The sequence below is a fragment of the Grampus griseus genome (genome assembly GCF_964374135.1).
Source record: "Grampus griseus genome assembly, chromosome: 12".
Lineage (NCBI taxonomy): Eukaryota > Metazoa > Chordata > Mammalia > Artiodactyla > Delphinidae > Grampus > Grampus griseus.
The window spans coordinates 6052620-6079518 of record NC_139006.1 but is presented as its reverse complement, the minus strand read 5'-3'; the positions used below and the strand labels follow the sequence as shown (position 1 = coordinate 6079518).

Below are 26899 nucleotides of genomic sequence, written 5' to 3'. Positions count from 1 at the left end.
ATGTGCTATGAAAAGCCCCCTCTCACCTGTCCGCCATCAGCTTAGTTCCCCTCACCACCCACCCGACAGGTAACTGTTGCCATTCATTACTTACATATCCATTCAGACAGCTTTTGTACATGTTCAAGGCAACCAGCTATACAAGTGTCTCTTCAGTTCCCGACGTTGGACTCTAAGGGTTGTAGAACAAGAGATACTTCCGTAGCCTTTTTTCTTTCCTTTTAAAATATAATTGGTAATATACTATACATATTTTTCTGCACCTTAGTGTTTTTGCTTGAGACCTTGGAGATCTTTTGCATGTTGTTATATGAGAACTTCCTCAATATTTAAAAAGAGCTCATCATAATCCATTGGATGGCTGTGCCGTCATTTATTTAATCCACCTCAATTTATGAATTTTTAGCTTATTTCCAGTCTTTTGCCTTTACAAACAGTGTGGCAAAGAATAACCCTGTCTTACTTCACTCTGCACAAGTCCACTGGAAGGACACATTTTCAGAAGTGGAATTGCTGGCTTCCAAGGTGTGTGTGTTTATAACGTCAGCAGCTCTTGCCTAATGCCCACCCGTAGGCGTGGGACGCATTTACACTCCCGCTGGCAATACATGCGAGCACCTGCTTTTCCACGGCCTTACCAACAGAGGGCGCTACTAAACACTTGGCTTTTTGCTTGTTTTTTTTTTTTTTTTTTGCGGTACGCGGGCCTCTCACTGCCGTGCCCTCTCCCATTGCGGAGCACAGGCTCCGGACGCGCAGGCTCAGCAGCCATGGCTCACGGGCCCAGCCGCTCCGCGGCATGTGGGATCTTCCCGGACCGGGGCACGAACCCGTGTCCCCTGCACTGGCAGGCAGACTCTCAACCACTGCGCCACCAGGGAAACCCTTTGCTTGTTTTATAGATGAAAAATGGTATTTGTGTCGTTGTAATGTGCATTCCCCTTTTGCTGAGTGAGGTGGGCCTTTATTTCATATGTGAAGAATGTGTGTCAGAGTCCTGTGTATTTCATTTTCTGTGAACTGTTTATGTGCTTTGCCCATTTATCTTGTGGATTGCTGTTACTGTTGCCTTTTTTTTTTTCTTATCCATTTCTGTGGGCTTTTTATATAATGGGAGACTAGCTTTCATTCACGATGTGAGTTGCAAATAGTTTTCCCAGTTTGTCATCAGCCATTTGACTATTTAGGAGGTTTTTGTGCGTGCCTGTGTTTGCCGTGTATAAATTATTAGTTTTACGTGGCAGCTTCTAGCAATATTTTATTTTGTGGCTTTCGCTATTACCTCATACTTAAAAGGCCTTGCAACTGGAAGATTGTAAAATAATTTCCCCATGGTTTCATCCTGTACTTTTATAGTTTAATACTTTTATAGTGTTTACATTTAAATCTTTGATCTCTTTGGGATTTTTCTTCGGGTTTAATGAGTTTGGATGCAGAGGAGTACAGTCTGGCTTTGTTTAGGCCACTGGGATGTTAAGAGCGATGAGCCAGCATTTAGGTCTTGACAATTTTATAATCCTTTAATTCTTTCAATAGCACTTCCTTTCTGTAATGCTCAATCCCCTTTGCAGAGATCATTAAGTGTTAAGGCAGGAAGATTAGGAGTAATGAAGATTAGCGTGGCTGTTCCTCTGGAGTACAGAAGGCTCCCTTTGTTACTGGCCTGCAGTTTTACTTTGCTTCCTTTCCTTCATTCAGTATCATTGGGTGCCTACCGCCCGCCCACCCCGTGCTGGCACTGGGGCTGAGAGGCAATGGGCCAGGCAGGGGGTCTTCACCGCATGGAGCCAGCCCATGGTCTGGGGGAGGCACGGGTGTGCACGTGGGACTCTCACGTGTACAGCAAAATTACCCAGGAGGAGGTCAGGAAGGGAGGGTCTTTGTTGCTATGACTGTGGATAATGGGGGAACCTGAACTAGTCTGGGGGGTGGGTAGTCAGGGAAGATGACCCCCAGGAAGTGACATTTAAACTGAGACGTGGGATGGAGGCTGGAGCGGGGCTAGAAGGAGGTTGACTCAGGGGGGAAAAGCGGAGACAGTCAGAGGGTCTGGGGTAGAGTGAGGGGGTGGGGAGTGGGGCTTGTGATGGGTATTCTCCTCCCGGGAAGGCAACATGGCGTCACCTCTGTCTGTCTCTCTCTCCCTGAATCTCTTTTCTTTTCTTTTTAAAAATTATTTATTTATTTATTTTGGCTGCGCTGGGTCTTAGCTGTGGCATGTGGACTCTTAGCTGTGGCATGTGGACTCTTAATTGTGACATGCGGGATCTAGTTCCCAGACCAAGGATCGGACCCGGGCCCCCTGCAGTGGGAGCGTGGAGTCTTACCCACTGGACCATCAGGGAAGACCCCCCCTGAGTTTCTTTTGTGATAGAAGAAAGGAATCTAGTGAAACAGAAACGCTTTCATTTCTCAGACTTGTAACCTTACTTTTTCGAGCCCCTCGGTTATCTGGCACCACAACACTGTGTTCTGGATAAACGAGGTTCCTGGGCATGGTTTGTACACTGGTAACAGAGAACTCCACTCAAAGGCTTTGGGAGCTGAAAGGTTCCGGGTCCGCTTCCCCATTTGATAGATGGGAAAGCTGAGAACCCCGGACCATTCCTAACTTTCCGGAGGGCTCAGGACGCCACCCCGAGGCTTTTTCTGACTTGTGTCTGAAAACATCTCACTGATGATAATCATCATCATCATCATCGTCATCATCATCCCTCCTCCTCGGATTATTCAGAGAGTGTGGCCGGGCCCTGACCTTCAGCAGCCCCGAAGGGAACCTTTTAAAAACAGTTGGCAGCATGCCTGCTTTCGTGAGCGCCTAAGGCCGCATCATTGAACCTTTCCCTGGTGACTCAGGACCATTACTTTAATCATCGGGCTTTGTGCTGGAGGCATTGCCCTGGCTTGTCCCCAAGCTGTGTGGCTCCTCAGGCAGTGAGCGGGGGTCCCGGGGCCAGGAGGGGTCTGGGGATTGCCGGGTTCAGAGCCTCCACACTGCTGTGCGGGTCATGTTGTTCTCGCTCCGTGTCTCCCTCCCCCTCCCTCTGGGGCACTCTGGCCTCTCCCCAGGCCGCTCCCTGCCCTCCGGGGGCTCTTCCTTTCCTTTGCTTTTTCTTCATCGTCTTCTCCACGGCTTTTATAGACTTTGCCAAGCGGGCCCACTGGGTACAGTCAGTGTGCGACTCATTCCTTCTTGGGTCTTTACGCCGATGCAGCCTTTCCGCCTCCTGATCCTTTTGGGTTTCCAGTTCTCCGGAGGGTCGAGGGTGCTGGACACCCGAGTGTTGGAGCAGCAGAGTGATGGTCTAACTTCATCAAAGACAGAGACAACAACTTCCAGAGCCTGAAGGACGCCAGGGTGCGGGATGGGCCATGTGGACACAGGCAGGCCATCCAAACACTTGAGCTCTGTTTCTTTATCTCCTAAGTGGAAAATAGGATGATGATGATAATGACAATAATGACAGCGGCTACCACCTAGAGTCTGAGGAATCACCCCAGGGTGTCCTTAAAAACACAGATGCTCAGGCTCCACCCTGAGCTGCGGATTCAGGGGTGGCCTGGGTTTGCGTTGAACGACACCCTGCTGTGTTCCTGGCGCCCAGTCCGATTCCAGGAGCCTGACGTGGCACATGATAGATGAGACCCAGTCCCTGCCCCTGGAGAAGCCCACCCCCAGGGGCACGAGTCGGTGTTGAGATGTGGCTTCCGTTGTTTCCACGCGGTATCGCATCCAAGAAACGACTCACCGATTTTTCGGAACTCTCATTCAGGCCAGATCCTGGCCACATCCTGCGTCTGACCCGCGTGTGCATCCGTTTCTCCCCAGGTCGTTTGCTAAGCCCCCAAAGCAGGTGCAGACGGTCTGTGAATGCATCCTCATCATGAAGGGGTACAGAGAACTCAACTGGAAAACCGCCAAAGGCATGATGTCCGACCCCAACTTCCTGAGGTCTCTGATGGAGATTGACTTTGATTCAGTTACCCAGAGCCAAGTTAAAAATATCAGAGGTGAGTGTAGACAGATGTAGGAACAGCCAGGCTGGTTGCCAGCCTGGCGGCTCAGTCTCTGGGGCCGGGAGGGAGAGTAAGGAGAGGGCTTGTCGCAGGCAGACCCGCCCATCGTGGTCAGATGGTGTCGCCGTGGCGTTGCCGATGGAAGAGGGGGAATGATCGTCCCCAGAGGAATACAGCGGCAGGGAGGATGGTTGCTGGTTGGGCAGTGGCAGTGGATGCCCGCTGAATGTGTGGTTCAGCAACGGGTCTGGTTTTCCCTAGTAGGATACATGACTCTCTCATGGAGCCCGCCCTGCCTGGTCTTCTGTGCATCTTGTCCGATGGGCGTAGTGGTGCCAAGAACTGGTCTCGTGGGCAGAGGACTTGAATAGACATGTCTCCAAAAAAGATACACAAATTGCTAATAAGCATATGAAAATATGCTTAACATTAGTCACTAGGAAAACGCAGATCAGACCGCAATGAGGTACCGTTCAGACCCACTAGGATGGTATAATTTAAACAAAACCACACAAAACTACAAGTGTCGGGGAGGATATGGAGAAGTTGCAACCCTCGTACGTTGTTTGTAGAAATGTAAAATGGTGTGGTAAACAGTTTGGCAGCTCCTCAGACAGTTAATCATAGAATTACCATGTGTCCCAACCACTCCACGCCTATGTATAGACCCCAAAGAATAGAAAACAGGTATTCAAACAAAAGCTTATACACAGATGTTCCTGACAGCACTGTTTAACAATAGCCAGAAGGTGGAGACAACCCAGATATCTATCAGTGGATGAATGGATGAACAAGAACAAACATATCCACACATTGGAATATTATTCAGTCATACAAAGGAACAAAGTGCTGCTGTGTGCTACAGCATAGATGAGCCTCAAAAGCGTGATGCTAAGTGAAAGAAGCCAGGCATAAAAGGTCACGTATTGTAATTCCATTTATATGAAGTGTCCGTAGGTAAACAGGTAAATCCACAGGGATGGAGAGCAGATTAGTGTTTGCCAGGGTTTGGGGAGGGGAAAGGGGTTGTTACTGCTTAACGGCTCTGAAGTTTCCTTTGGAGATGACGAGAATGTCTTGGAACTACAGAGGTGAGGCCTGCAAAACCTGGTGAACCTACTAACTGCCACTTCAGCCTGTTTATTGTTTACCATGTTTATTGAACATGTTTAATCATACACTTTAACGTGTTCATTTAATGTTATGTGAATTTTGCCTCAATTTTTAAAAATGGGTATTCGGGGAAGAAAAAGAAAAGTTGGTCTAACCTTGACTTCCCTTGTGCCTTTTGCCAGTATGAAGTCTTCTGTAGGTCCTGGAGGGTGGGTGAGGAGGGGGGGCGGCACCACCCACCCCATGCCCGCATTTCAGTTACAGATGCCTGCGTTCCCCCTGAGCCTGGTTCCTGACCTGCCCCAGAGCTTAGCCAGTGAGAATGATGCTAGTCTTTTTCAAAGGCAATAAAAGTTCATTGTGTCACTGTTTATCACGGTGGTTTGTTCAGAAGTTGACCATCAATGCATTTTTTCAGCCACTTAAAAAAAAAACAAAACAGGGGCTTCCCTTGTGGTGCAGTGGTTGAGAGTCCGCTTGCCGATGCAGGGGATATGGGTTCGTGCTCCGGTCCAGGAGGATCCTACATGCTGCGGAGCAGCTGGGCCCGTGAGCCATGGCCGCTGAGCCTGCGTGTCTGGAGCCTGTGCTCCGCAACGGGAGAGGCCACAACAGTGAGAGGCCCGCGTACCGCAAAAAAAAAAAAAAACCACAAAAAACAAAGCTAATCGAATCACAAAGGATAACAACAACTACAAAAACCCAAGGGACTCTCTTTACCCGATCGTTGGATGGGTTTCCATTTATGTGAAGTTACTCCCAGGGTGAGGGTGCAGGTGGAGGTGATGGTGCCCTGTAATGACCTATGAACCCCAGTTAGCTGCCAGCTCTGAGCCACCTTGGTGCCCAGTTGGGGGGTCCCCACTGATGCCCTGGGTCTCTGGGGGCTGCTGGGTGTCACACGCAAGTTCCTGTGTCATAGGATGTCCTGGGTGGCAGTAACATGTGCCCCTCACTCACATCTTAAACATCCACTTACACAAAATTCATTCGGGGTTGGACCCACCTGTTGTCCCTGGGAAAGCTGTCCAGATCCCACTCACAGGCTTACCAAGGAGAAGGAACTAGTTACACTTACTTTGTTAGTAGGCAGTTTACTTCCCATTTTATTTTCCCAAGACGAAGCTCACCACTCATCGAAATCATTGCGTCTTTGACCTTTAGGCCTCTTGAAGACCCTCAATACCACGACTGAGGAAATGGAAGCCGTGAGCAGGGCAGGCTTGGGGATGCTGAAATTTGTGGAAGCTGTGATGGGCTACTGTGACGTCTTTAGAGAAATCAAGCCCAAGAGAGACCAGGTATTTGCCCATCTGTAAGACCTGCACACTTCTGCCAAGAGATTGTTTTGGAGTCAGAATGAATGTGTCCACAGCTTTACTGGAGAAATTCTGGCAAGGTTCTGGTTCTAAACTGCATAAACATTTTTTCCCCCAGTAAATGATAACCCTGAATTATAGCTCTCATTTAGATGTAATGTGAACCGACAGAACCAAAGTCTGAAAGATGTTTGAAGAAAAGAGGGTAAAATCATTCTCGAGGGCTAAAACAGAGTTTCTCACCCTGGGTGCTACTGACGCTTTAGATTGGATCCTTCTTTTGGGGGAGGCCGTCCTGGACACTGCAGGGTACTAAGCAGCCTCGCTGGCCTCCACCCACTGGATGCCGTCGTCCCTTCCCCCAAGTTCTGACAACCAGAAATGTTTCCAAACATTGTCATGTGTCCCTTGGGGGGCAAAGTCGGTCCTTGTTGAGAACCACTGGGTTAAAGGAACATGCAGAAGACACAATACAAAGAGAATTGTGTAAGGTTGATTCTATCGTTTTGAGCCATATTTTGACATTGCTTTATAAGTCAGGATTTTATCACTCAGAAAACTTAGAACCCGTAGTAGGACCAATACAGTCTTCAGTGCATCCTTTTGAGTTTTTGGCTTAGAATCACAGGGTCCTCTTACTGGGACCCTAGTACCCACGAAAATTAAGCCGTCTGCTAACTCAGATGCAGGACGTCTTTTTTCTAATGGGATGTAGGGCTTTTGCATCAAACCATTGAAGAGGTCACTAAGAAAAGAAGCCATGTGCCTCGCTATGACATAGGGTGGCCCCAGAGGGTAGGGACAGCATTAGAAATGCAGGTGGAGGACTTCCCTGGTGGCCCAGTGGTTAGAACTCAGCGCTTGCACTGCCGTGGGTCCGGGTTTGATCCCTGGTCGGGGAGCTAAGATCCCACGAGCCTCGTGGCATGGCCCAAAAAAAAAAAAAAATTGCAGGTGGACATAAGCCCAGGTGTGAGACTGTCTTATTCCCACCTCACTGCTGTGCTTTTCCCTTGTCTTCACATAGCTGGCCAGGCTGGAGCGGAATTTTTCCTTGACCAAACGTGAACTGGAGAGGATCCAGAATGAGCTGGCAGCGATCCAGAGAGAACTGGAAGCTCTGGGGACCAAGTACGAGGCGGCCATACTGGAGAAGCAGAAGCTGCAGGAAGAAGCCGAGATCATGGAGAGACGGCTGATCGCGGCCGACAAGCTCATCTCGGGGCTGGGGTCTGAGAACGTCAGGTCAGCCTGGGTAATGGGCCTTCCCGCTAAGTAGCTCTAAGCCAGACTTCGTGGTTTGTGAGTGAACGTCCACAGCACCACTTCTCGCCATGTGGAGTCTTTATCCCACACTGCATTTTGAGCTGAAAACCGTGTGGAAAAGTTCTGATTTTACTATTGTCATGTTTAAAGGTGGCTAATGGCCATTTTATAGATTCTTTTAAAAATAGGTATCGAGTGTTATTTACTGAGTAACTGTTAAGGGGAGGCATGGCAGCAGTGGAGATGGGGGGGAAACCAGTGCCCTAGGGCCTGGGAATGTTTGCTTCTTGATGACCTTTAACCCCAAGTCCCTTCTGGAAGGATCTGGAGGAGGAGCCCACTTCTGTCTCTGGACCCTTGTGGCTGGTTCAGTCCTGAGCTTCAGTTTTCAGTAGGTGGAGCTGTTTGATGCTTATGGGCAAGAGGCCCATTGGGCCATAGCTGGTCCACTGGATGTGACAATAGTTTCTTACCTGGCACCTGTAAAAATGGTATGGAAAGCACTGGAAAATATTGTTTGCTTATGGGAAACAAACCATTTTCAATATGTCTATTTTTTTTTTTTTTTTTTTGCGGTACGTGGGCCTCTCACCGTTGTGGCCTCTCCCGTTGCGGAGCACAGGCTCCGGATACGCAGGCTCAGCGGCCATGGCTCATGGGCCCAGCCGCTCCGCGGCATGTGGGATCCTCCTGGACCGGGGCACGAACCCGCGTCCCCTGCATCGGCAGGCAGACTCTCAACCACTGCGCCACCAGGGAAGCCCTGGGCGTGTTTTTAAGCTATTGATTAGGTGTTTGGAAACAATGTGATTACTGTTGTACTTTATACATATCTTTGAGACAAAATTCATCCCCCAAACATTTATCGAGGCCCCTGTTAGATGCTGGGTTCTGCTGAGCTCTGGAGTTGAACAAAGCCTTTGAAAACGTTGGGTTCACTAGACAGGGAAATGTCAAAGTGAGCTGGCGATCTCTGTCCTCTACAAGCAAAGAACATCTCAGAAAAGGTTTCCTTCTGGCTAGCCCCCTCCCGGCCGTGTGTCTGGCTGGCTCTTCTAGAAGGTTCCTTCGGGTTGTGCCGGAATGTGACTGCTCACGGCAGCCCCCGCCCACGCCAGGTGGCTGAACGATTTGGACGAGCTGATGCACCGGCGCATGAAGTTGCTGGGCGACTGCCTGCTGTGCGCAGCCTTCCTGAGCTATGAGGGCGCCTTCACGTGGGACTTCCGGGACGAGATGGTCAACCGGGTCTGGCAGAGTGACATCCTGGAGCGGGGGATCCCCCTGAGCCAGCCCTTCAGACTCGAGAACTTGCTCACGGACGACGTTGAGATCAGCAGGTGAGGACGACCCTGGGCTGGGAGGACGGGGCACAGAGCCCGGGGGGCATGCAGCTGACCCACCTGCACAGAGACGGCAGGGAGCTCTGCCCGCCCAGCTCCCCTGCCTCGGAGGCTCCCCGTCGGCTCGCAGCTCGGCCAGAAAAATCCCCATTTCCCCTGTCGCTGCCCCTTCCAGGTGGGGCTCCCAGGGGCTGCCCCCCGACGAGCTCTCGGTTCAGAACGGCATCCTCACCACCCGGGCCAGCCGCTTCCCCCTCTGCATCGACCCGCAGCAGCAGGCCCTCAACTGGATAAAGAGAAAAGAGGAGAAGAACAACTTGCGGGTACGGCTGCCCCCGACACACACCCCACACCGCTCCACATCCTGGGGCCCAGCCCAGTGCTCCCCGGTGTCCCCAGGCCTCCACAAGGCCGAGCTGAAATGCCACCACCCTGAGGCCCCAAGCAGAGCCCTCCCCTTCCTGGCCCGCCCACCCTGTTGAGTCTTGGAGGGCGGCTTGAACCCCCTCGGATTCCACTCTGCCCTTTGCCTATTCATTGCCCTGTGGGTCACGTGAAGGCAAAGACGGTGCTGTGTTCGTCTTTGCGTCCCCCCTACTCGGTGCAGGGCCAAGTGGCCTTAGATGCTCGGTCACTTTCTTTTTGGAGGGCGGGGGGGGGGCTTGATCGAGATATAACTCATCTACCGTACAATCCATCCGTTTGAAGAACACAGTTCAGTAGCTTTTAGAATATTATACGTTGAGTTGTGTAGCAATCACCAGGATCAGTTTTTATCACCCTCCTCCAAAAATGCTGTATCCTTTAGACATCACCACCCCCAGAACATCCATTTCCCCTCCTGCCCCTAACCCCCAGCCTCTGACAACCACTGATATATTTTCTGTCTCTATAGATCTGCCTGTGCTGGACATTAAGTATGAGTGCGATTGTACAGTATGTGGCCTTTTGTGACTGGCTTCTTTCACTTAGCATCATGTTTTCAAAATACATTTTCCCTGCTTCGCGAATCCAACGTTTTCAAAGGCTTCGTTCAATTCCAGGGCTCAGCAGAACCCAGCATCTAACACGGGCCTCGATAAACGTTTGTGGGACACATTCTGTCTCAAAGATATGTATTGAGTACAGTAGTAATCACATTGTTTCCAAATGCTTAATCAACACATATTGTAGCAGGTATCAGGACTTCATTCCTTCTTATGGCTAAATAATAGTGTGTTGCATGGATGGACCACAGTCTGTTTACCTGCATATCAGTTGATGGACACGTGGGTTGTTTCTGCTTTTTGGCTGTCATGAACAGGGCTGCTGTGAACATTCATGTGCAAGTTTTTTGTGGGCGTGTGTTTTTAATTTTTGGGGGTGAAATTGCTGGGGGCCCAGTTACCTTTTACTGAAATAATTAACAATTCATGTTTTTCCATTTTTATCTTTTCCTTGTTTTTTCTGGTCCTTGCTTCCGGGTATGTACATGCAGGTAGGGGAAGCATCCCAAGGTCGGGGCGGGGGGACATCCACTCCCAAAATTCACATAGAACTGTAGTGGGACAGATATCATCAGTGCAGGAATATTCCTTGATGTCCCTCTTCCCTGCGCCTTCCAGAGAGTTCTGCAATTGCCAGACCTCTCCTAGCCCCCCATCCTACTCCTATCCCCATCGTATCTCTTAAAGAGGGAGGGTTCAACTTATGGGGTGAGTGGCTAAGTACATCAATGTAATAAAAGAGGGTGGAGAGGAAGGGAAGAGGAGGTCCCAGGGGCTGGAAGAGGGGAAGAATTTTTACAGATGTTTTGAGAAAAGAGATAAGAAAGCAAGCCTAAGGTTTGGAGGGGAGTGAATTTTTTTTTTTTTGTGGACTCTGTGTTTGGATCCTTTTTGAGGTCTTCTGAGAGATGTGAAGAGATTCTCTCCTAATCCCTTTTGGCTGCTGACCTGTGCTTTTTGAACGAGAGACTGCTCAGAGCCTGAACCTCATGGTTTATGCAGGTTACGTGCCCTGCTTCTCTCCCTGTTCTGTGTTTTCCCCTCTGCCTCCCTTCAAGGTGCTGACATGTCCCCTGCCACCTCCAAGGATTCTTTTCCCCTTGAATTTGGCGAGTGAGCTGATTTTTAGCATCTGCCTCCCCTCCCTTCCAGGTGGCTTCCTTCAATGACCCCGACTTCCTCAAGCAGCTGGAGATATCTATAAAGTACGGGACGCCTTTCCTGTTCCACGATGTGGATGAGTACATCGACCCTGTGATTGATAACGTCTTAGAAAAGAACATCAAGGTCTCCCAAGGACGGCAGTTTATCATACTGGGAGACAAGGAAGTGGGCTATGATTCGAATTTCAGACTGTATCTGAACACCAAGCTGGCCAACCCCAGATACGGCCCATCCGTGTTTGGGAAAGCCATGGTGATCAATTATACTGGTAAGCATGTACAGAGCCGCAGTGCCGAATTTCAGGTGGAGACCACAGTCTGAGCTCAGGGCTCTCAAGGGACGTCACTTCATTCGGTGAATCATTCTCAGAGTCACAGCTTTCATAGTCAACCAATCAGTTCCTTTTGGTTTGCTTTTTGAGGCTTCACCGTGCGGCATGCGGGATCTTAGTTCCCCTGCCAGGGATCGAACCCATGCCTCCTGCGTTGGGAGTTCGGAGTCTTAACCACTGGACCCCCAGGGAAGTCCCAACCAATCAGTTCTTAATGAGGAAGCAACACCAAAAGGTTTGGGGGCCTTTAGAAGGCAATGAGTTATGTGTCTTGAGATGTGCTGAGTCTGGACCACGGGGCTCAGACACTCACCCTCGGAGCGAGGCGAGACCCCTTTCTGCCGCAGCAGGAAGTTGTAGTGTATTTGTGTATCTGAATACACAGTATGGTTTTGGATTTCCCTCTTCCTCTCAGTTGAATTCCGTTATGAACTTGAATGAACTTCCCACATTTTCTAGGGTGGTCACACGGGTTCCTAGGTAGGTTAATCAGGTTTCGGTACGCGTTAGGAAGCTCCCTGGTGGTCCAGTGGTTAGGACTCCGTGCTTTCAGTGCCAAGGGCCTGGGTTCGATCCCTGGTTGGGGAACTAAGATCCCGTAAGCTGCGTGGCTTAAAAAAAAAAAAAAAGTTTGGGTATAAACCCAGATATCTAACGAGGGTCCCCCAAGATGTGGGAGCCCTGGATTTGATTTTAGTGCATCTTCACACTTGCTGTCCATTACTCCAGGTAACAGCATCTCTGTTGCGCTCTGTCCCATATTTGTCACCTGGGGCTTTAGAATGGCATTGGTGGGAGAGTGAGTCCTCGTGTTCCTGGGATGCCGGGCCCACCCTCCACTTGCCCCAGGCACTGCTGTGCGGGGGAGACGAGATGGTGAGCAGCCTGGCAGGGGGACGCGGTGGTGAGGGCCTCCCTCGTCCCCCCACAGTCACACTGAAAGGCCTGGAGGACCAGCTGCTGAGCGTGCTGGTGGCCTTCGAGAGGCGAGAGCTGGAAGAGCAGAGAGAGCATCTCATCCAGGAGACGAGTGAGAACAAGAACCTGCTGAAGGGCTTGGAGGACTCCCTCCTCCGGGAACTGGCCACCTCCACGGGGAACATGCTGGACAATGTGGAGCTGGTGCAGACCCTGGAGGAGACCAAGTCCAAAGCCATGGAGGTATGAACTGTGTGGAAAAGTGTATCGATCCTGCTACGGAGTCCCAGAGATGTTCCCAGGGACCCCTGTGCACCCAGTCAGCCTCTCTTAATTGAGAGCGATAGAAAATCTGGCCCTACGTGGCTCAAGTCCAAAGGGAATTGATCGGCCTAGAAAACAGAAAAGTCGAGGGATGGCTTCAGGCAGGGCTGGATCCAGGACTCCAAGCATATCATCCAGGGCTCAGTTTCTCTCCATTTCTGGACCTTCTGCTGTGTTGGCTTCATTCTCTGCCTCCCTGTGGAGCCAAGCTCCGCTCATGGTCACAAGCTGGGTCTGGCTTCATGTCCACTGAGGTTCAAGTCCAAAAGAGAAGAATGAGAATCTTTTCCTGTCACTGAAGTCACGTGCTCACCCCAGACCACTCCCATGGGCTGGGGATGCCAAGTGTGGATTCTCTGGACCTCACTCACCCGCTCCCCTCCTGGCCTCGGGCTTGAGCCCCACATATGAATGAAAGGAGGAAACTGTAGGTCTCTAGATCAAACTCAGGGACTGTTACTAGAAGAAGGGGGCACGGGGGCAGCGGGGGGTCGAGCCACAAATATATACCACATCTCGCGAGAGGCTGGGGGCCCTTCCTGTGAGCGCTGCATGGCTTTCTTGGCTGCCGCCCTCCACCCCCCCCCCCCGCCTTCTTACTTTCTCGCCTGTTTCGTATGTCTTCCTGGTTTCGGCTGTAAGTGGCAACGTGCGCCTCTTCTTCAGGTATCAGAGAAGCTCAAGCTGGCGGAGAAGACAGCCCTGGACATCGACAGGCTGCGGGATGGCTACCGGCCGGCCGCCCGGAGGGGAGCCATCCTGTTCTTTGCGCTGTCGGAGATGGCCCTGGTGAGCTCCATGTACCAGCACTCCCTGATCTCCTTCCTGGAGGTCTTCCGCTTGTCACTCAAGAAGTCGCTGCCTGACTCCATTCTTCTGAAGCGATTAAGGAACATCATGGACACGCTGACCTTCAACATCTATAACTATGGCTGCACAGGTGAGCACCTGTTCGCACCGATTTAGGACCGATGCACTCTGTGCGCTTCTGTCCGTGTGTCCAAATTTCCTCTTCTTATAAGGACACCAGTTGGGATTGCATGGGGGCCCTCCCTAACAGCCTCATTTTATTTTTTTAAATTAATTTGTATTGGCGTATAATTGATTTACAATGTTGTGTTAGTGTCAGGTGTACAGCAAAGTGAATCAGTTATGCATATACATACCTCCACTCTTTTTTAGATTCATTACAGAGTATTGAGCAGAGATCCCTGTGCTATACAGCAGGCTCTTATCAGTTATCTATTTTATATACAGTCGTGTGTATATGTCAATCCCAATCTCCCAATTTATCCCTCCTCCTGCCCTTTCCCCCTTGGTAACCGTGAGTTTATTTTCTACATCTGTGACTCTATTTCTGTTTTGTAAATAGGTTCAGTTGTACCATTTTTTTTTAGATTCCACATATAAGCGATATCATATGATACTTGTCTTTCTCTGTCTGACTTACTTCACTCAGTATGACAATCTCTAGGTCCATCCATGTCGCTGCAAGTGGCATGATTTCGTTCTTGTTTATGCTGAGTAACCTAATCACCTCTTAGAGGCCCTGTCTCCAGCTCTGAGGTACTGGGTATTAAGGTGTCAACTTATAGATTTTGAGGGGGACACAGCTCAAAATTGTGTCGGGCAGGAAACAGGTTGAGGGCTATCCTATAGGGCTCACTTAAGTAACCAACCCTTCTAACACGTATAAGATAGAATTCACATCACACATTTTGACTTACATGGTTTTTTTTTTTTCCGTTAGAAAAAAAAAAGAACTCTAATGTTTTGCGTCTTCCTATCCATAAAGAGTGCGTTGATGGAATGGGCTTACTCTGCAGTAGAGATTGGCCAAATCTGCCCCACCGCCTGCTTTTGTAAATAAAGTTATCTTGGCACACAGCCACACCCGTTTCTATACAGATCGTCCATGGCGGCTTTCACAGTACAATGGCAGAGTTGAGTAGTTATGACAGAGACTGTCTAGTCTGCAAAGCCGAGTCGATTTACTCTCTGGCCCTTTATAGAAAGTTTGTTAATACCTCTTCTCCACTGTAAGAACTTTTGCTTTGAGTCCGGCAAATGACCAGCACTTCATTCAGGAGGTGGCTCTGAACCTCCATCATACGGTCCTTCATCTGCTGGGGGGGGCACCCCCCCTCCTCTTCCCACGAGGGCGTGGTAAGCGCCGCCCGGAGACGTGACCATTGCAGATGCGTACGAGTGAGGGTCACTGCCCGTTGCACTTGTGGGCATGACGTGTCAGTTGAGCTCCTAGTTTTTGCAGGAGTTCACGGACACCAAATGCAAAGGCGGCTAAAAGCAACTGACTGTGCAGTGGAGCTGCTTCAGTTCCTTTCTCTGAAATGTAAGCGTGGTGTGCGTGAGAAGCCTGGGTTTAAACGCATTTGTTTTATCCAGACCCATCTGTTGTTTCTCTCCAGGGTTGTTTGAGAGGCACAAGTTACTTTTTTCTTTCAATATGACTATCAAGATAGAACAAGCAGAGGGGAGAGTCCCCCAGGAAGAATTAGATTTCTTCTTAAAAGGTAACGAATTTGCCTCGTTTCATGCTTCCCGACTCCCTGGACCCATGTTGCACATGTGTATGAGTTTGTTCACCAAAACAACAGCAGAAATTTGCCTTCCTTAAAACTTGGCTTCCAATAGCACCGCTTTAGTAAATACCTCAGTTGACAGTTCCAGCCTCAGAGATAGTTCGAGTTAACTCAGAGCAGCCAGCCTCTGCCTTAAGGCTGCCCCGAGGCTGGAAGCCACGCCGAGCTTCCTGGCTGGAGTTACGGATGGTGACAGGGGAAGCCTAACCCTCTTCTCTTTCCAGCCCCCTTTTGAGAAGTGGATTTTCCCCAAAGTGAGGGAAGCCCAGGAATGGAGTTGCTTACTCTTCCCCGTGTGTTGGTGTCGGCTGTTTACTTCTCTTATCCTGTTGTGATTAGGAAACATTTCCCTGGAGAAAAGCAAACGGAGAAAACCCTGTGCTTGGTTGTCCGACCAGGGATGGGAAGATATCATTCTTTTATCAGAGATGTTTCCAGACAACTTTGGGACTCTTCCTGATGATGTGGAGAAACATCTGACTGTCTGGCAGGAGGTGAGCAAGTGTCCTCTTTCTCCTCCTTCCCTTCCCCGCATGTCAGTCATCTCCACACTCAATCTGTAGCCTAACTCCCTATGAGTTTGAAGATCTGCCTCTGAGTGGCTCGTGCAGAGTGTAGCCAATGCCCTCTAACTCCCTGGATGGAATTCTCCTTTATCTAGTTCAGCTAGTTTTGTGGGAGAACTATCTATCTATCTCTCCATCTGTCCATCCATCCATTTGTCCATCCATCCGTCTGTCCATCTGCCTCTGCCTGTCTGTCCATCCATTCATCCATTCATCCATCCATTCAAGAAACTTTGAGCATCTGTGGCTGGACCACGTCCCTTGATGGGCAGTGGGAATTCAACAGTCCATAAGACTCAGTGCATCCCTTGCTAAAGTTCAGAGTTTGGGGGGTAGAAAATGACAGATCTGACTAGACGTGGCCTGTCGATTTCATCCCTTTACAGGGGCTCTTGGGACCTTCACATAAAAAGGGGGGCCTATATCATTTCTCAGTTGACGCCAGCATGAATGTTCTTTGCTTTTCCCAGTGGTATGACCTGGATTCACTTGAGCAGTTTCCATTCCCCCTGGGTTATGATGACAACATCACCCCTTTCCAGAAGTTGCTTATTTTGCGCTGTTTCCGTGTGGATCGGGTATATCGGGCCGTGACTGACTACGTGACTGTAACAGTGGGAGAGAAGTAAGTGAGTTGTTTGTGTTTGCTTGGCCCTTTCTGTGGGGTAGAATATCTAATGTCACCCCTTCCTGGACTCACGGATGGCAGTGGGTGGCCAGAGGGGACTGCCTTTGAGCATGATTCGGTAGCCACTCTAGAGCAGCGCTGTTTAAGAAAAATACAGTGTGAGTGACGTATGTCATTTCAAGTCTTCTGGTAGCCACATTCAAAAAGAAGCAGGTGAAATTAATTTTAATAACAGTTATCATAAGCATATAAAATATAATATATTAATATATAACTATATATATAATATTTACTAATAATAAGTAACTGTATTTAATTATTAGATGATACAAATGAACTTATTTACAAAACAGAAACAGACTCACAGACATAGAAAACCAATTTATGGTTACCAAAGGGGAAAGGGGAGGGGGAGGGATATATTAGGAATTTGGGAGTAAAATATACACACCACTATATATAAAATAGATAAACAACAAGGACCTACTGCACAGCACAGGGAACTCTACTCAATATTCTGTAATAACCTAGATGGGAAAAGAATCTGAAAAAGAATATATATTTATATTATAACTGAATCACTTTGCTGTACACCTGAAACTAACACAACATTGTAAATCAACTATACGTCAATGAAAAAAGTAAATTTATAAAAAAGGAAACAGTCAAAATTAATTTTAATAACAATCATCGTAAGTTATATATATATTAATACATCATATCATACAAATAATATGTATTAGTAGTGAATTATATTTAACTCAAATATTAAAATGCTATCTCAGCATGTCATGGATCGAGATATTTGGCATATTTTTTGATACCAAGGCTTTAAAATCCTGTGTGAATTCACACGTGCAGCTCATCTCAGTTTGGACTCGCCACACTTCAACTGCTCGGTAGCCACACGTGCCTCATGGCTCCCGTATTGGTAGCTCTGGAATCGGGGGCGAGGCCGGATGGGTAACTTAGGGTGACAAACTCACATCTGCCTCCACGGCCGGCGGGCGATGGAGAGGACTGGGCGTGGCTGGATGAGGACTCGGGCCCACTGGAGAGGTCAAGCCCTGGCCAGCAGCCCCTGAACTCCTGCTGACTGATGCCAGGTGGCGGCGGGGACTCAGATCTCTGACTCTTCAACGGAAACTAGAAATTTGGATTTCTACATGAAATCTCCCAATCGTTATGTGCTGGCAACTAACTTTTTAAAAATCTCGAGATGCAGGCTGTTCAGGACACGCCTGTGGAGCCGCCGGTGTGGGACCTCTGGGTTCGGTGCCCAGGGCACGTGCACCTGGAAGGCCGGCTTGTCAGGAGGCATGCAGCTCAGAACAAGTCTCCTGAACCACCCAACCCGGATGTACTGGGCTGTGTGGAGAGGTCCCCATCACCCAGGAGCTTATTACCATCCAGTGAACGAGATGTGTGTAAAACCTGGATTCCAAAACAAGGAAGGCTGAGCAAAGAGCCATACCAGAGGGACAGTCAGAAGGTTCTGGACACTGGGAGGAAGAGTGCTGGTCGGACTGGCCGGCCCCTGCCTGGCGCTGTCCTCCCGGGAGCGTTTTCCAGTCGTGTTTCTTTCCCCAGGTATGTGCAGCCTCCGGTGATCAGCTTTGAAGCCATCTTTGAGCAGAGCACACCCAACTCACCCATTGTGTTTATCCTGAGTCCTGGCTCTGACCCTGCCAGTGACCTTATGAAATTAGCCGAGCACAGCGGTTTTGGAGGGAACCGCCTCAAATTCCTTGCCATGGGTCAAGGTCAAGAAAAGGTAAATTGTTGTTGGAGGGAACAAGCCCTAAACGTGGGTGAGGTCACCGGCCCCTGTTAGGAATGAATTAACGAATGTTTGGCTTTAAGCCAAGAGTACCGCCCCCCCCGCCCCCCCCCCACACGAGTGCCATGCATTTCCGGTCTACGGAGCAGTAGTCACATGTCACAGCGATGACCGTGTGAACAGTAGTATAGTTCTAGAGCTGACCTGCTGTGATTGCCCAGCCTGGTGCCGTCGGTGTGTTCTGCTGTTTCCAAAGCCCTTTCACATCCAGTCTTTATCTCCCTCAGCCCTTGCAAGAGCCGCGTTTCGGATCAGGGCTGTCACTGCCCCAGTGGCAAGGCCAACTGGTCAGGGGGCAGGTGCCACTGAGTCCGAGGTTGGAGCTCTGGGGGCTGAGGGAGGCCAATGAGTGCAGCCCAGCGGACCCCGGTGGCCCCGCGGGAAGTCTAAAGGGCTGCTTCTTCAAAGGCTCCCTCTGTGGCTCCGGGACCGCTGGCTCCTCTGTGGCTTCTGCTGCAGTGGCCAGTAGTTTCCTGGTGCTTGCAGCGGGTCTCTGGGAGAGCACAGGGTGGTGCGGCAGTGGGACGCCGACGCTTCCTTTCTGTCTCTGTCGGAGCAGGTGGCCCTACAGCTGCTGGAGATGGCGGTGGCTCGAGGGCAGTGGCTGATGCTGCAGAACTGCCATCTCCTGGTCAAGTGGCTGAAGGATCTGGAGAAGTCCCTGGAGAGGATCACCAAGCCCCACCCCGACTTCCGCCTGTGGCTCACCACGGACCCCACCGAGGGCTTCCCCATCGGGATCCTGCAGAAGTCCTTGAAGGTCTGGCAGCAGGACAGACAGACGTGCCCACGGCTCGGTTCCTTACCTCACTCCCGTTTTGCTGTGTGCACGTGTGTGTTTAGGATAGAGTTGGACACCCCCGCCTTTCCCAGTTCCATTTCTCCCTCTCCCTTCAGAGGTAAGCACTGTCCGGATAGGGTGACAATTACCGGGTGACAGTGGTGGCCCCCAGGCCCATCTTTATCACTTCTGCGCGTCCTCGAAACAATTTCTGCGTTAGTGTTCATGGACTTCACATTTATGCCTTTTAACTCTAATGATCGGCCCTCCCACAGCCCGCAGAAGTGGAGTGAGTGCGTGTGTGCGTAAGTTTCAAGGAGTTTACCTGCCCTGTTTAATTTAGTCTCTGGGAACATTTTGGGGAATGGTTTCATCATCTCTCTCTTCCTCCAGGACAGGCAGAGGGAAAAACTTAGCTACTTCTGTTTTACACTTGAGGACCCCATGGATCAGAGGAGGTTAAAAGAGCCTTCCTGGGGTCATTCGATGAGTCAGGGCAGAGCTGGAACAACGTCTAGTTTTTAACTCATTCACGTGGGCCCTTGGGAATAGGGAAGATAGCTTTGCAAGGACGGAGGGAAAAGCCAAGACGACTGCAGTCTGCACACCCTTCAGAGCCCTGCTCGGGGGCCTGGGGTTTCCGTCACCATCGGTCTTTGCCTCCAACAGGTTGTCACCGAGCCACCCAACGGGCTGAAACTCAACATGAGAGCCACGTACTTCAAGATCTCTCCTGAGAAGCTGGACCAGTGTCCACACCCTGCTTTCAAGTCCCTGGTCTACGTGTTGGCGTTCTTCCATGCTGTGGTGCAGGAGAGGAGAAAGTTCGGGAAGATCGGGTGGAACGTGTACTACGACTTCAACGAGTCTGACTTCCAGGTGAAGAGGCGGCTACTGCCTCTCCCGGGGGACACTCCTTCCTTCGTTGTTCCTGCCCACGTTTTCAGAAAACAGTCAGAACGCGAATGACTTTATGGGTTTTCGGTTACCCAGGCCCGTTCCTCCTCTTTGCAGGTCTGCATGGAAATTCTGAACACATACTTAACAAAAGCTTTCCGGCAGCACGACCCTCGGATCCCGTGGGGCAGCCTCAAGTACCTAATCGGGGAGGTAGGAGCATCCTGGGTACCTGCTGCAGGCCCCCTGGGGCGGGCTGGGCTGTGGCCTGGTGCCCCTGGTCCATGGCCCCCGAGTCTTCTGGGACTCCCCTCTTGCTGCTGCCCATCAGCTGAAGGCCCCTGGGTCTCTGTGAAACACCACCCCCCCGCGCCCCGGTTTGTCACCCTGTTATTCTTTGTCCTAAGTGAGCGACCGTCACCTGGGCGTTTGGACTCATCGCCCTGGGGACTCCTGTTCCTCGCTGAGGATGCCTCAGGCACGTCATGGGAGCCCTGCCTCTGTTCGGCGGGCCTGGAGGTCCACTCTGGAGGCCACGGCCTTATACAGCGCTCGTGGGAAAGCTTCCCCGGAGGCCTGTGTGTGGCTCAAACAGAGACATCGCTGTTCCAAAGACAAAAGCGGCTGCTGGCTCCTTGGGTTGTTTTGTTTGCTCGTTCGCTGTGTTTTGGGGAGTTGGCCAGTTGCACACTGGCTCCCAGCATTTCATGAGGACTGCTATCACCTTGGGCTCTATGAGTCTGCACACAAGCCCTCTTGTATAGAGTGGCCCGAAGCCTGTGCAGGTCAGCACGGTTTGAGCTGTACAGTGGCCGGGCGGCAGGAGTCTCTCTAAGGGCGCATCCGGGCTTGACCCTGGACTGTCCGCTGGGCCCGGGGCCTCAGGGCCCACCCCGTAGGTTCTGGGTCCCGGCTGGCTCTCACTCCCTGTCATGTCAGGTCATGTACGGAGGACGGGCCATCGACAGCTTTGACCGGCGCATCCTGACCATCTACATGGATGAATACCTGGGGGACTTCCTTTTCGATACTTTCCAGCCATTCCACTTTTTCCGGAACAAGGAAGTGGACTACAAAATCCCCACGGGGGATGTCAAGGAAAAATTTGTTGGTGAGATTTCTCAGCCATCAGGAAGTATGCAGACGTTTTATTCTAAGGGAGCCCATACATTTCAGCTCTTCTGGTTTCTGTGGTTGGCTTGATGCTTCTGACCCCTTCCCTGGTGGGACTCTTTGACGGCTCGGGGTGGTTTCTTATGCCTTTTAGCGGGGCCCAGTGGGCTCTTCCTAGCCTCAGAGCTGATGGAGTTAGTTCAGACTTCCTGTCCTGGAATGATGGTAAATATATCAGAGTCTCCCTGGAAGGGCAGAGTGGCCCCTGGGAAAGTCACTGAGCCATTTTCATAAAAGATACACGTAGAGGAAGTTCCCTGGTGGCCCAGTGGTTAGGACTCTGCACTTTCACTGCTGTGGGCCTGGGTTTGATTGCTGGTTGGGGAATTGAGATCCCGCAAGCCGCGAGGCATGGCAAAAAAAAAAAAAAAAAAAAAAAAAGATGCACACAGGCCTGTATTGGGCATGGCGGTGTAGAATTCTTATTTTAAAAGCACGTCACCCTCTCAGAGGTGGAACGTGGGCTAACGTGTGTGGGGACGTCGAGGCTGTGGGCCCTCGGGAATCGGAGGTGGCATGGCAGTGTAACCGCTGTTCTCTCCCATTACAGAAGCCATTGAGGCCCTCCCTCTGGCCAACACGCCTGAAGTGTTTGGGCTGCACCTCAACGCTGAGACTGGATATTACACTCAGGCAGCTCGAGACATGTGGTCTCACCTGCTGGAGCTGCAGCCTCAGACGGGTAAGTCCCCTGCAGAGGACTGTGCCCATTGGACTGGGGACAAAGGGCATTGGCGCAAAGTGCTGCTTCGGGTTCTGATAGCTTCCGTACTGTTGGTGCCCTTCTGAGAGCCAGAAGGCACCCCAGTCCTGTGCTCAGATGCCTTGCTCTCTCTGAAAAGTGTCCTGATTTCAGGGGAATGCAGCACCGCCATCAGCCGAGATGATTACACTGGCCATGTGGCCAAGGACATAGCAAACAAGATGCCCAAAGTCTTTGACTTGGACCTGGTCAGGAAGCAGCTGGGGATGGTCGCCTCCCCTACCTCAGTGGTGCTCCTGCAGGAGCTGCAGCGCTTCAACAAGCTTGTCATACGGATGTCCGCATCCCTGGCTGAACTTCAGAGGGTAAGCCTGTTCCTCGAGTGCAAATTCCTGCCTCGGTGGAGTGCTGGGTTTTCCGCTAGTCTTGCCTGACTGCTCTTGATTCTATAAACAGGCCTTGGCTGGAGAAGTTGGGATGAGCAGTGAATTAGATGATGTAGCCAGGTCCCTCTTTCTTGGGCAAATCCCTAATATCTGGAGAAAGCTTGCCCCTGACACCTTAAAGTCCCTCGGAAACTGGATGCCCTACTTCCTGCGGAGGTTCAGCCAGTACACGACGTGGGTGAGTGAGAGGCAGCGGTCTGCTTGCTGGTCCAAGGCTTGGCCTGGACCCCCTCAAACCACTTCCCGACTCCTTCTCCCCTCCCCAGTGGTACCTCTGTCAGGAGCTGACTGGGTGCTCTGGAAATGGTCTCGGACTCTGCAAGCGTATCTGTTTTTTTTTCCTTTTCTCCCTTCCCCCCTCCCTTCCTTCCTCCCTTCCTCGGGGGCTTCCCTGGTGGCGCAGTGGTTAAGGATCCGCCTGCCAATGCGGGGGACACGGGTTCAAGCCCTGGTCCGGGAAGATCCCACGTGCCGCGGAGCAGCTAAGCCCGTGCGCCACAACTACTGAGTCTGCTCTCTAGAGCCCTCGAGCCACAACTACTGAGCCCGCGTGCCGCAACAACCGAAGCCTGCACGCCTAGAGCCCGTGCTCCCCAACAAAGAGAAGCCACCGCAAGGAAGAGTAGCCCCTGCTCGCCGCAGATAGAGAAAGCTCACGCACAGCAACGAAGACCCAACCCAGCCAAAAATAAATAAATAAAATAAATATATTAAAAAAAGAAAGACTTTGAAGCATACTATGCCCAACTTGATTTATCCGTCTAAGAGTCTGTCTTGGCAATTGTTCCATCTAGACGTCATTCCTTCTAGGCTACTCCGTCTCACAGACATCCTGTATCCTTTCCTCTGATGGATATTTAGGTGGTTACCATTGGTTTTTTGTTCTCTTTTTGGATTTTTTGTTTTGCTAGTACGAACAACATTCTGGTGCACATGGCTTTGGAGACTCATATGAGTATATTCCATGGGTACAATGGAAGAGTTGGATCCGAGTGTGTGCATTTTAAATTCTGACAGCTCTTGTCAGATGGTTTTCTAGAGAACTTGAAACCACAGCGTACGAGAATGATTCTTTCCTCACCTCTCTGCAACATGGTGTGTTCTTAATACTTTGGATCTTTTTCTCCTTCATAGGCAAAAAGTAACATCAACTATGTTGGTTGTGTATTTCTTTAATTATGGTGAGGCTGAGTGTATTTGACACGTTTATAGACATTTTGTGTTTTTCTGTGAGCTGTCTTTGTATCTTGATTTCATTTTTATCAAGTTCTCCACCTTTTTTAAAAAAATTATTTATTTTTGGCTGCGTTGGGTCTTCGTTGCTGCGCGTGGGCTTAGTCTAGTTGCGGTGAGCGGGGGCTACTCTTCGTTGCGGTGCTCAGGCTTCTCCGGTGGCTTCTCTTGTCGCAGAGCCTGGGCTCTAGGCGCGCGGGCTTCAGTAGTTGTGGCTTAGTTGCTCCGCGGCATGTGGGATCTTCCCGTGGGATCAAACCCGTGTCCCCTGCATTGGCAGGCAGATTCTTAACCACTGCGCCACCAGGGAAGCCCCTCAAATTCTCCACCTTCTAAAATTGGTTTTTAAGAGCTCTTTGTACATCAAGGGAATTAAGTCTTTTGTCTGCTGGTGTTACAGATATTTCCCCAGCTTGCCTGAAGCTTTTTGATTCTGTGGTATTTTTTCCATAGGAAAGTTTTACATTTTAATGTAGTCAAAGAGATCAGTCTTGTCTTTTATGGCTTCTGGGTTTTGTATTCCCCACTCCAAGATTCTGAAAACATTCACTGGAGATTTGATTTGTACTTTTGTGGTTTATTTATTTAGTTTAGTTTTGTTTTTATTTTTTTGGCCGTGCTGCGTGGCATGCGGGATCCTAGTTCCCCGACCAGGGATCGAACCCACGCCCCCTGCAGTGGAAGCGCTGAGTCTGCATGTGGTGTATTTTCTATATTTAAATCTTGGCTGCACCTGGAGTTTGGTGATCCCGCTTGTTTTTCCCAGTGGGCTGCCAGTTGTCCCAACACCATCTTCCTGCCCCTAACGTGAACTACATCTTCTGTCGGCTTTGACCCTGGCATTGGATGGCAGCCCCAGGCTCTCACCAGCTGCCTTCTCTCCCCAGGTCACCGAGAGTGAGCCCAGTGTGATGTGGCTCTCGGGGCTGCACATCCCAGAATCCTACCTCACGGCCCTGGTGCAGGCCACCTGCCGGAGGAACGGCTGGCCGCTGGACCGCTCCACCCTGTTCACGCAAGTGACCAAGTTCCAAGATGCAGACGAAGTGAATGAGCGGGCGGGACAAGGTACGGCCAGCTCCCTGCGGCTTCACGGCCTCTCACGTAGGGTCTCCCTCCCCAAGCTACCCTCAGAAGGGCTGAGCACAGTGTGGGCCCGGAAAGTCAGACTGCGGCAAATACTGGCCATGTTTGTGTGCTGTCCACGTGGGGCTTGACGTCTCTGAGGGTGAGTCCAGGTGTTTCTTTTCCAGTTTTTCCATTGAGACGTGGGCTGACGTCAGGGGAGAGCTGAGCCACACTCGCCCAGCTTGTCTGTGGGAAATGGGCTACTAGGTTAGAAAGAACTGGATCGCCAGGTGGCTTCCCTGGAACCCATGAGGGCCCGGGGGCATGGTAGCCAGAGAGCAGGATGGGCCAGGTGGGAACCGTTCAATTGTGCTATAACGTCAAGTCCCTTAGACACTGGTTACTGGCTGTGTGAACTGCGGCTGGAAACTGTGGTTTCCCGGGGGGTCGTGTCTTAGAGGACATCTCGCTGCAAGCACAAAAGCCCTCTTCAGCTAGCTTAGGGAGAGGGGGTTTATGGTGAACATTGTGGAGCGCTCAGTCCTCTTTGTAGAAGGCCAGCGAGGTCTCAGAGGGACCGGCAGTGTTGGGGTGGCCATGGTGCCAGCTGACTCTGGGGCCCGAGGCCAGTTAAGTCTGTGGGCCTTGATGCCACATTGCTGGGGAGAGGCGACCACCCCTCTTCCATGGCGCTGTGGCCATATGGAGGGTCACGGGGTCTCCAGGGTGTCCCATCTGGGCTCTACAAAAGGAAAGTGGGCGGGGTAGAAATGGTGGCCACCCCTTTTGGGAAGAGGCGGGGGCTGTGTATGGGGAAGGAGAATCAGTTAGTTACCCTTTTGCTTGTCCATATGCGCATCTGCTAGAGCTGCCGAATGCTCGGCAGAATGACACTTGCCTCCGCCTAAGTGCGGCTCTCTTCCTGGTGCCTCTAGGATGCTTTGTCTCAGGACTCTATCTAGAAGGCGCTGACTGGGATGTAGAAAAAGGATGTCTTATCAAGAGCAAATCCAAGGTGCTGGCCGTCAACCTGCCGGTCGTGAAGATCATCCCCACTGAAGCCCATCGCCTCAAACTGCAGGTGAAAGGCCGACGCCTGCCCCGTTTCCCCTCTTCTCCTCTGACTGGAGTTAGACACCAGGTGGTTTCCAAGAGTCTCGCCTTTTAGCACAGGGGCTCTTAACCTTTCAGGGCTGCGGGAAGCCTTTGAGCCACGTCCCGGGGGAACAATGCACACGTGCGCGTGCGTGTGTGCAGAGCCTTGCGGGGGCGGCACGGGTTCAAGGTTGGAGGCTGTGGCCCAGACCAGCTTGAGGAGCGACTCCTCCCTTCTGGTGAAATTCTGCGCTCATTGCGTGGGTCGGAAGGTAGCTACATCCGGTGTGGACGGCAGGCGCCCCTGCAGGATGGCCTGCTCTGGCCGACCCCGCTTCTCATGGGTGTCAGCAGAGCCCGGCACCTCGCGGGGCCCCTCCGCACCCGTAGCGCTTAGACGAGCCTTCGCCCTCCCCGGGACCCGCGTGCCCCTCTGCCCGCGCCGGCACCTCACGCCCCTTTCCTGTGCAGAACACTTTCCGGACGCCCGTCTACACCACCTCCATGAGAAGGAACGCCATGGGGGTCGGCTTGGTTTTTGAAGCCGATCTCTTTACCACGAAGCACATTTCTCATTGGGTCCTGCAAGGGGTATGCCTCACCCTGAATTCTGATTAACCCTCTGGGTGAAGAAAACGGCACGAGATTCTAAGTCTGTGGCCGGCAACGGATGTGCTGGGAATTCGTGAAGACGCATCATCTGCTGTCACTTCTTGGGGCCTCTCGAGGCAGGAGGGGGGTTGACACTGATTTTTTTCTTCCATTTGAAATCAGCCATTTATATATGTCTTTCCATATAAGTTAACCTGAATGGTTTTATTTTTTTTTAACGTAAAAAAAAAGGATTCTGTGGTATTCAAAAAGTAAATTCAACAAGAGCATTCATTTTAAGACGTGTCGAGTTTGCTTTTCCTTCTCAGGGGAACCACTTAAGCAAAACTGCCTGCATGTCGATGGCACAAGTGAGAATTCTAACGTAAATTGTCAAAGGTGGTTTTTTTGATGGTCCAGGTCTCTTTCAGCAGACGCCTCTCTGGAGCGAGGGCTGCGTGCTGGGGCGCGGGGTAGAAGGCCGAGGCTGCTGC

The 26899-nt window shown here is 50.9% G+C and overlaps 1 protein-coding gene across 1 annotated transcript in view; it reads left to right on the top strand.

Annotated features, from left to right (window-relative positions):
• The window catches only part of DNAH10 (dynein axonemal heavy chain 10), a 147016-nt gene extending 120359 nt beyond the window's left edge, over positions 1 to 26657 (top strand). The window contains exons 57-78 of the mRNA XM_082667915.1: positions 3830 to 4011; positions 6295 to 6431; positions 7477 to 7694; positions 8834 to 9055; positions 9234 to 9381; positions 11197 to 11476; positions 12471 to 12700; positions 13448 to 13721; positions 15211 to 15315; positions 15724 to 15878; positions 16421 to 16575; positions 18169 to 18352; positions 18978 to 19178; positions 19869 to 20078; positions 20214 to 20309; positions 21036 to 21207; positions 21820 to 21951; positions 22126 to 22337; positions 22429 to 22596; positions 24539 to 24719; positions 25655 to 25800; positions 26286 to 26657. Coding sequence (XP_082524041.1) covers positions 3830 to 4011; positions 6295 to 6431; positions 7477 to 7694; positions 8834 to 9055; positions 9234 to 9381; positions 11197 to 11476; positions 12471 to 12700; positions 13448 to 13721; positions 15211 to 15315; positions 15724 to 15878; positions 16421 to 16575; positions 18169 to 18352; positions 18978 to 19178; positions 19869 to 20078; positions 20214 to 20309; positions 21036 to 21207; positions 21820 to 21951; positions 22126 to 22337; positions 22429 to 22596; positions 24539 to 24719; positions 25655 to 25800; positions 26286 to 26432 — 3955 coding nt within the window. The 3' untranslated portion in view covers positions 26433 to 26657. The remainder of the gene's footprint in view (positions 1 to 3829; positions 4012 to 6294; positions 6432 to 7476; positions 7695 to 8833; positions 9056 to 9233; positions 9382 to 11196; positions 11477 to 12470; positions 12701 to 13447; positions 13722 to 15210; positions 15316 to 15723; positions 15879 to 16420; positions 16576 to 18168; positions 18353 to 18977; positions 19179 to 19868; positions 20079 to 20213; positions 20310 to 21035; positions 21208 to 21819; positions 21952 to 22125; positions 22338 to 22428; positions 22597 to 24538; positions 24720 to 25654; positions 25801 to 26285) is intronic.
• Positions 26658 to 26899: the final 242 nt, after the last annotated feature.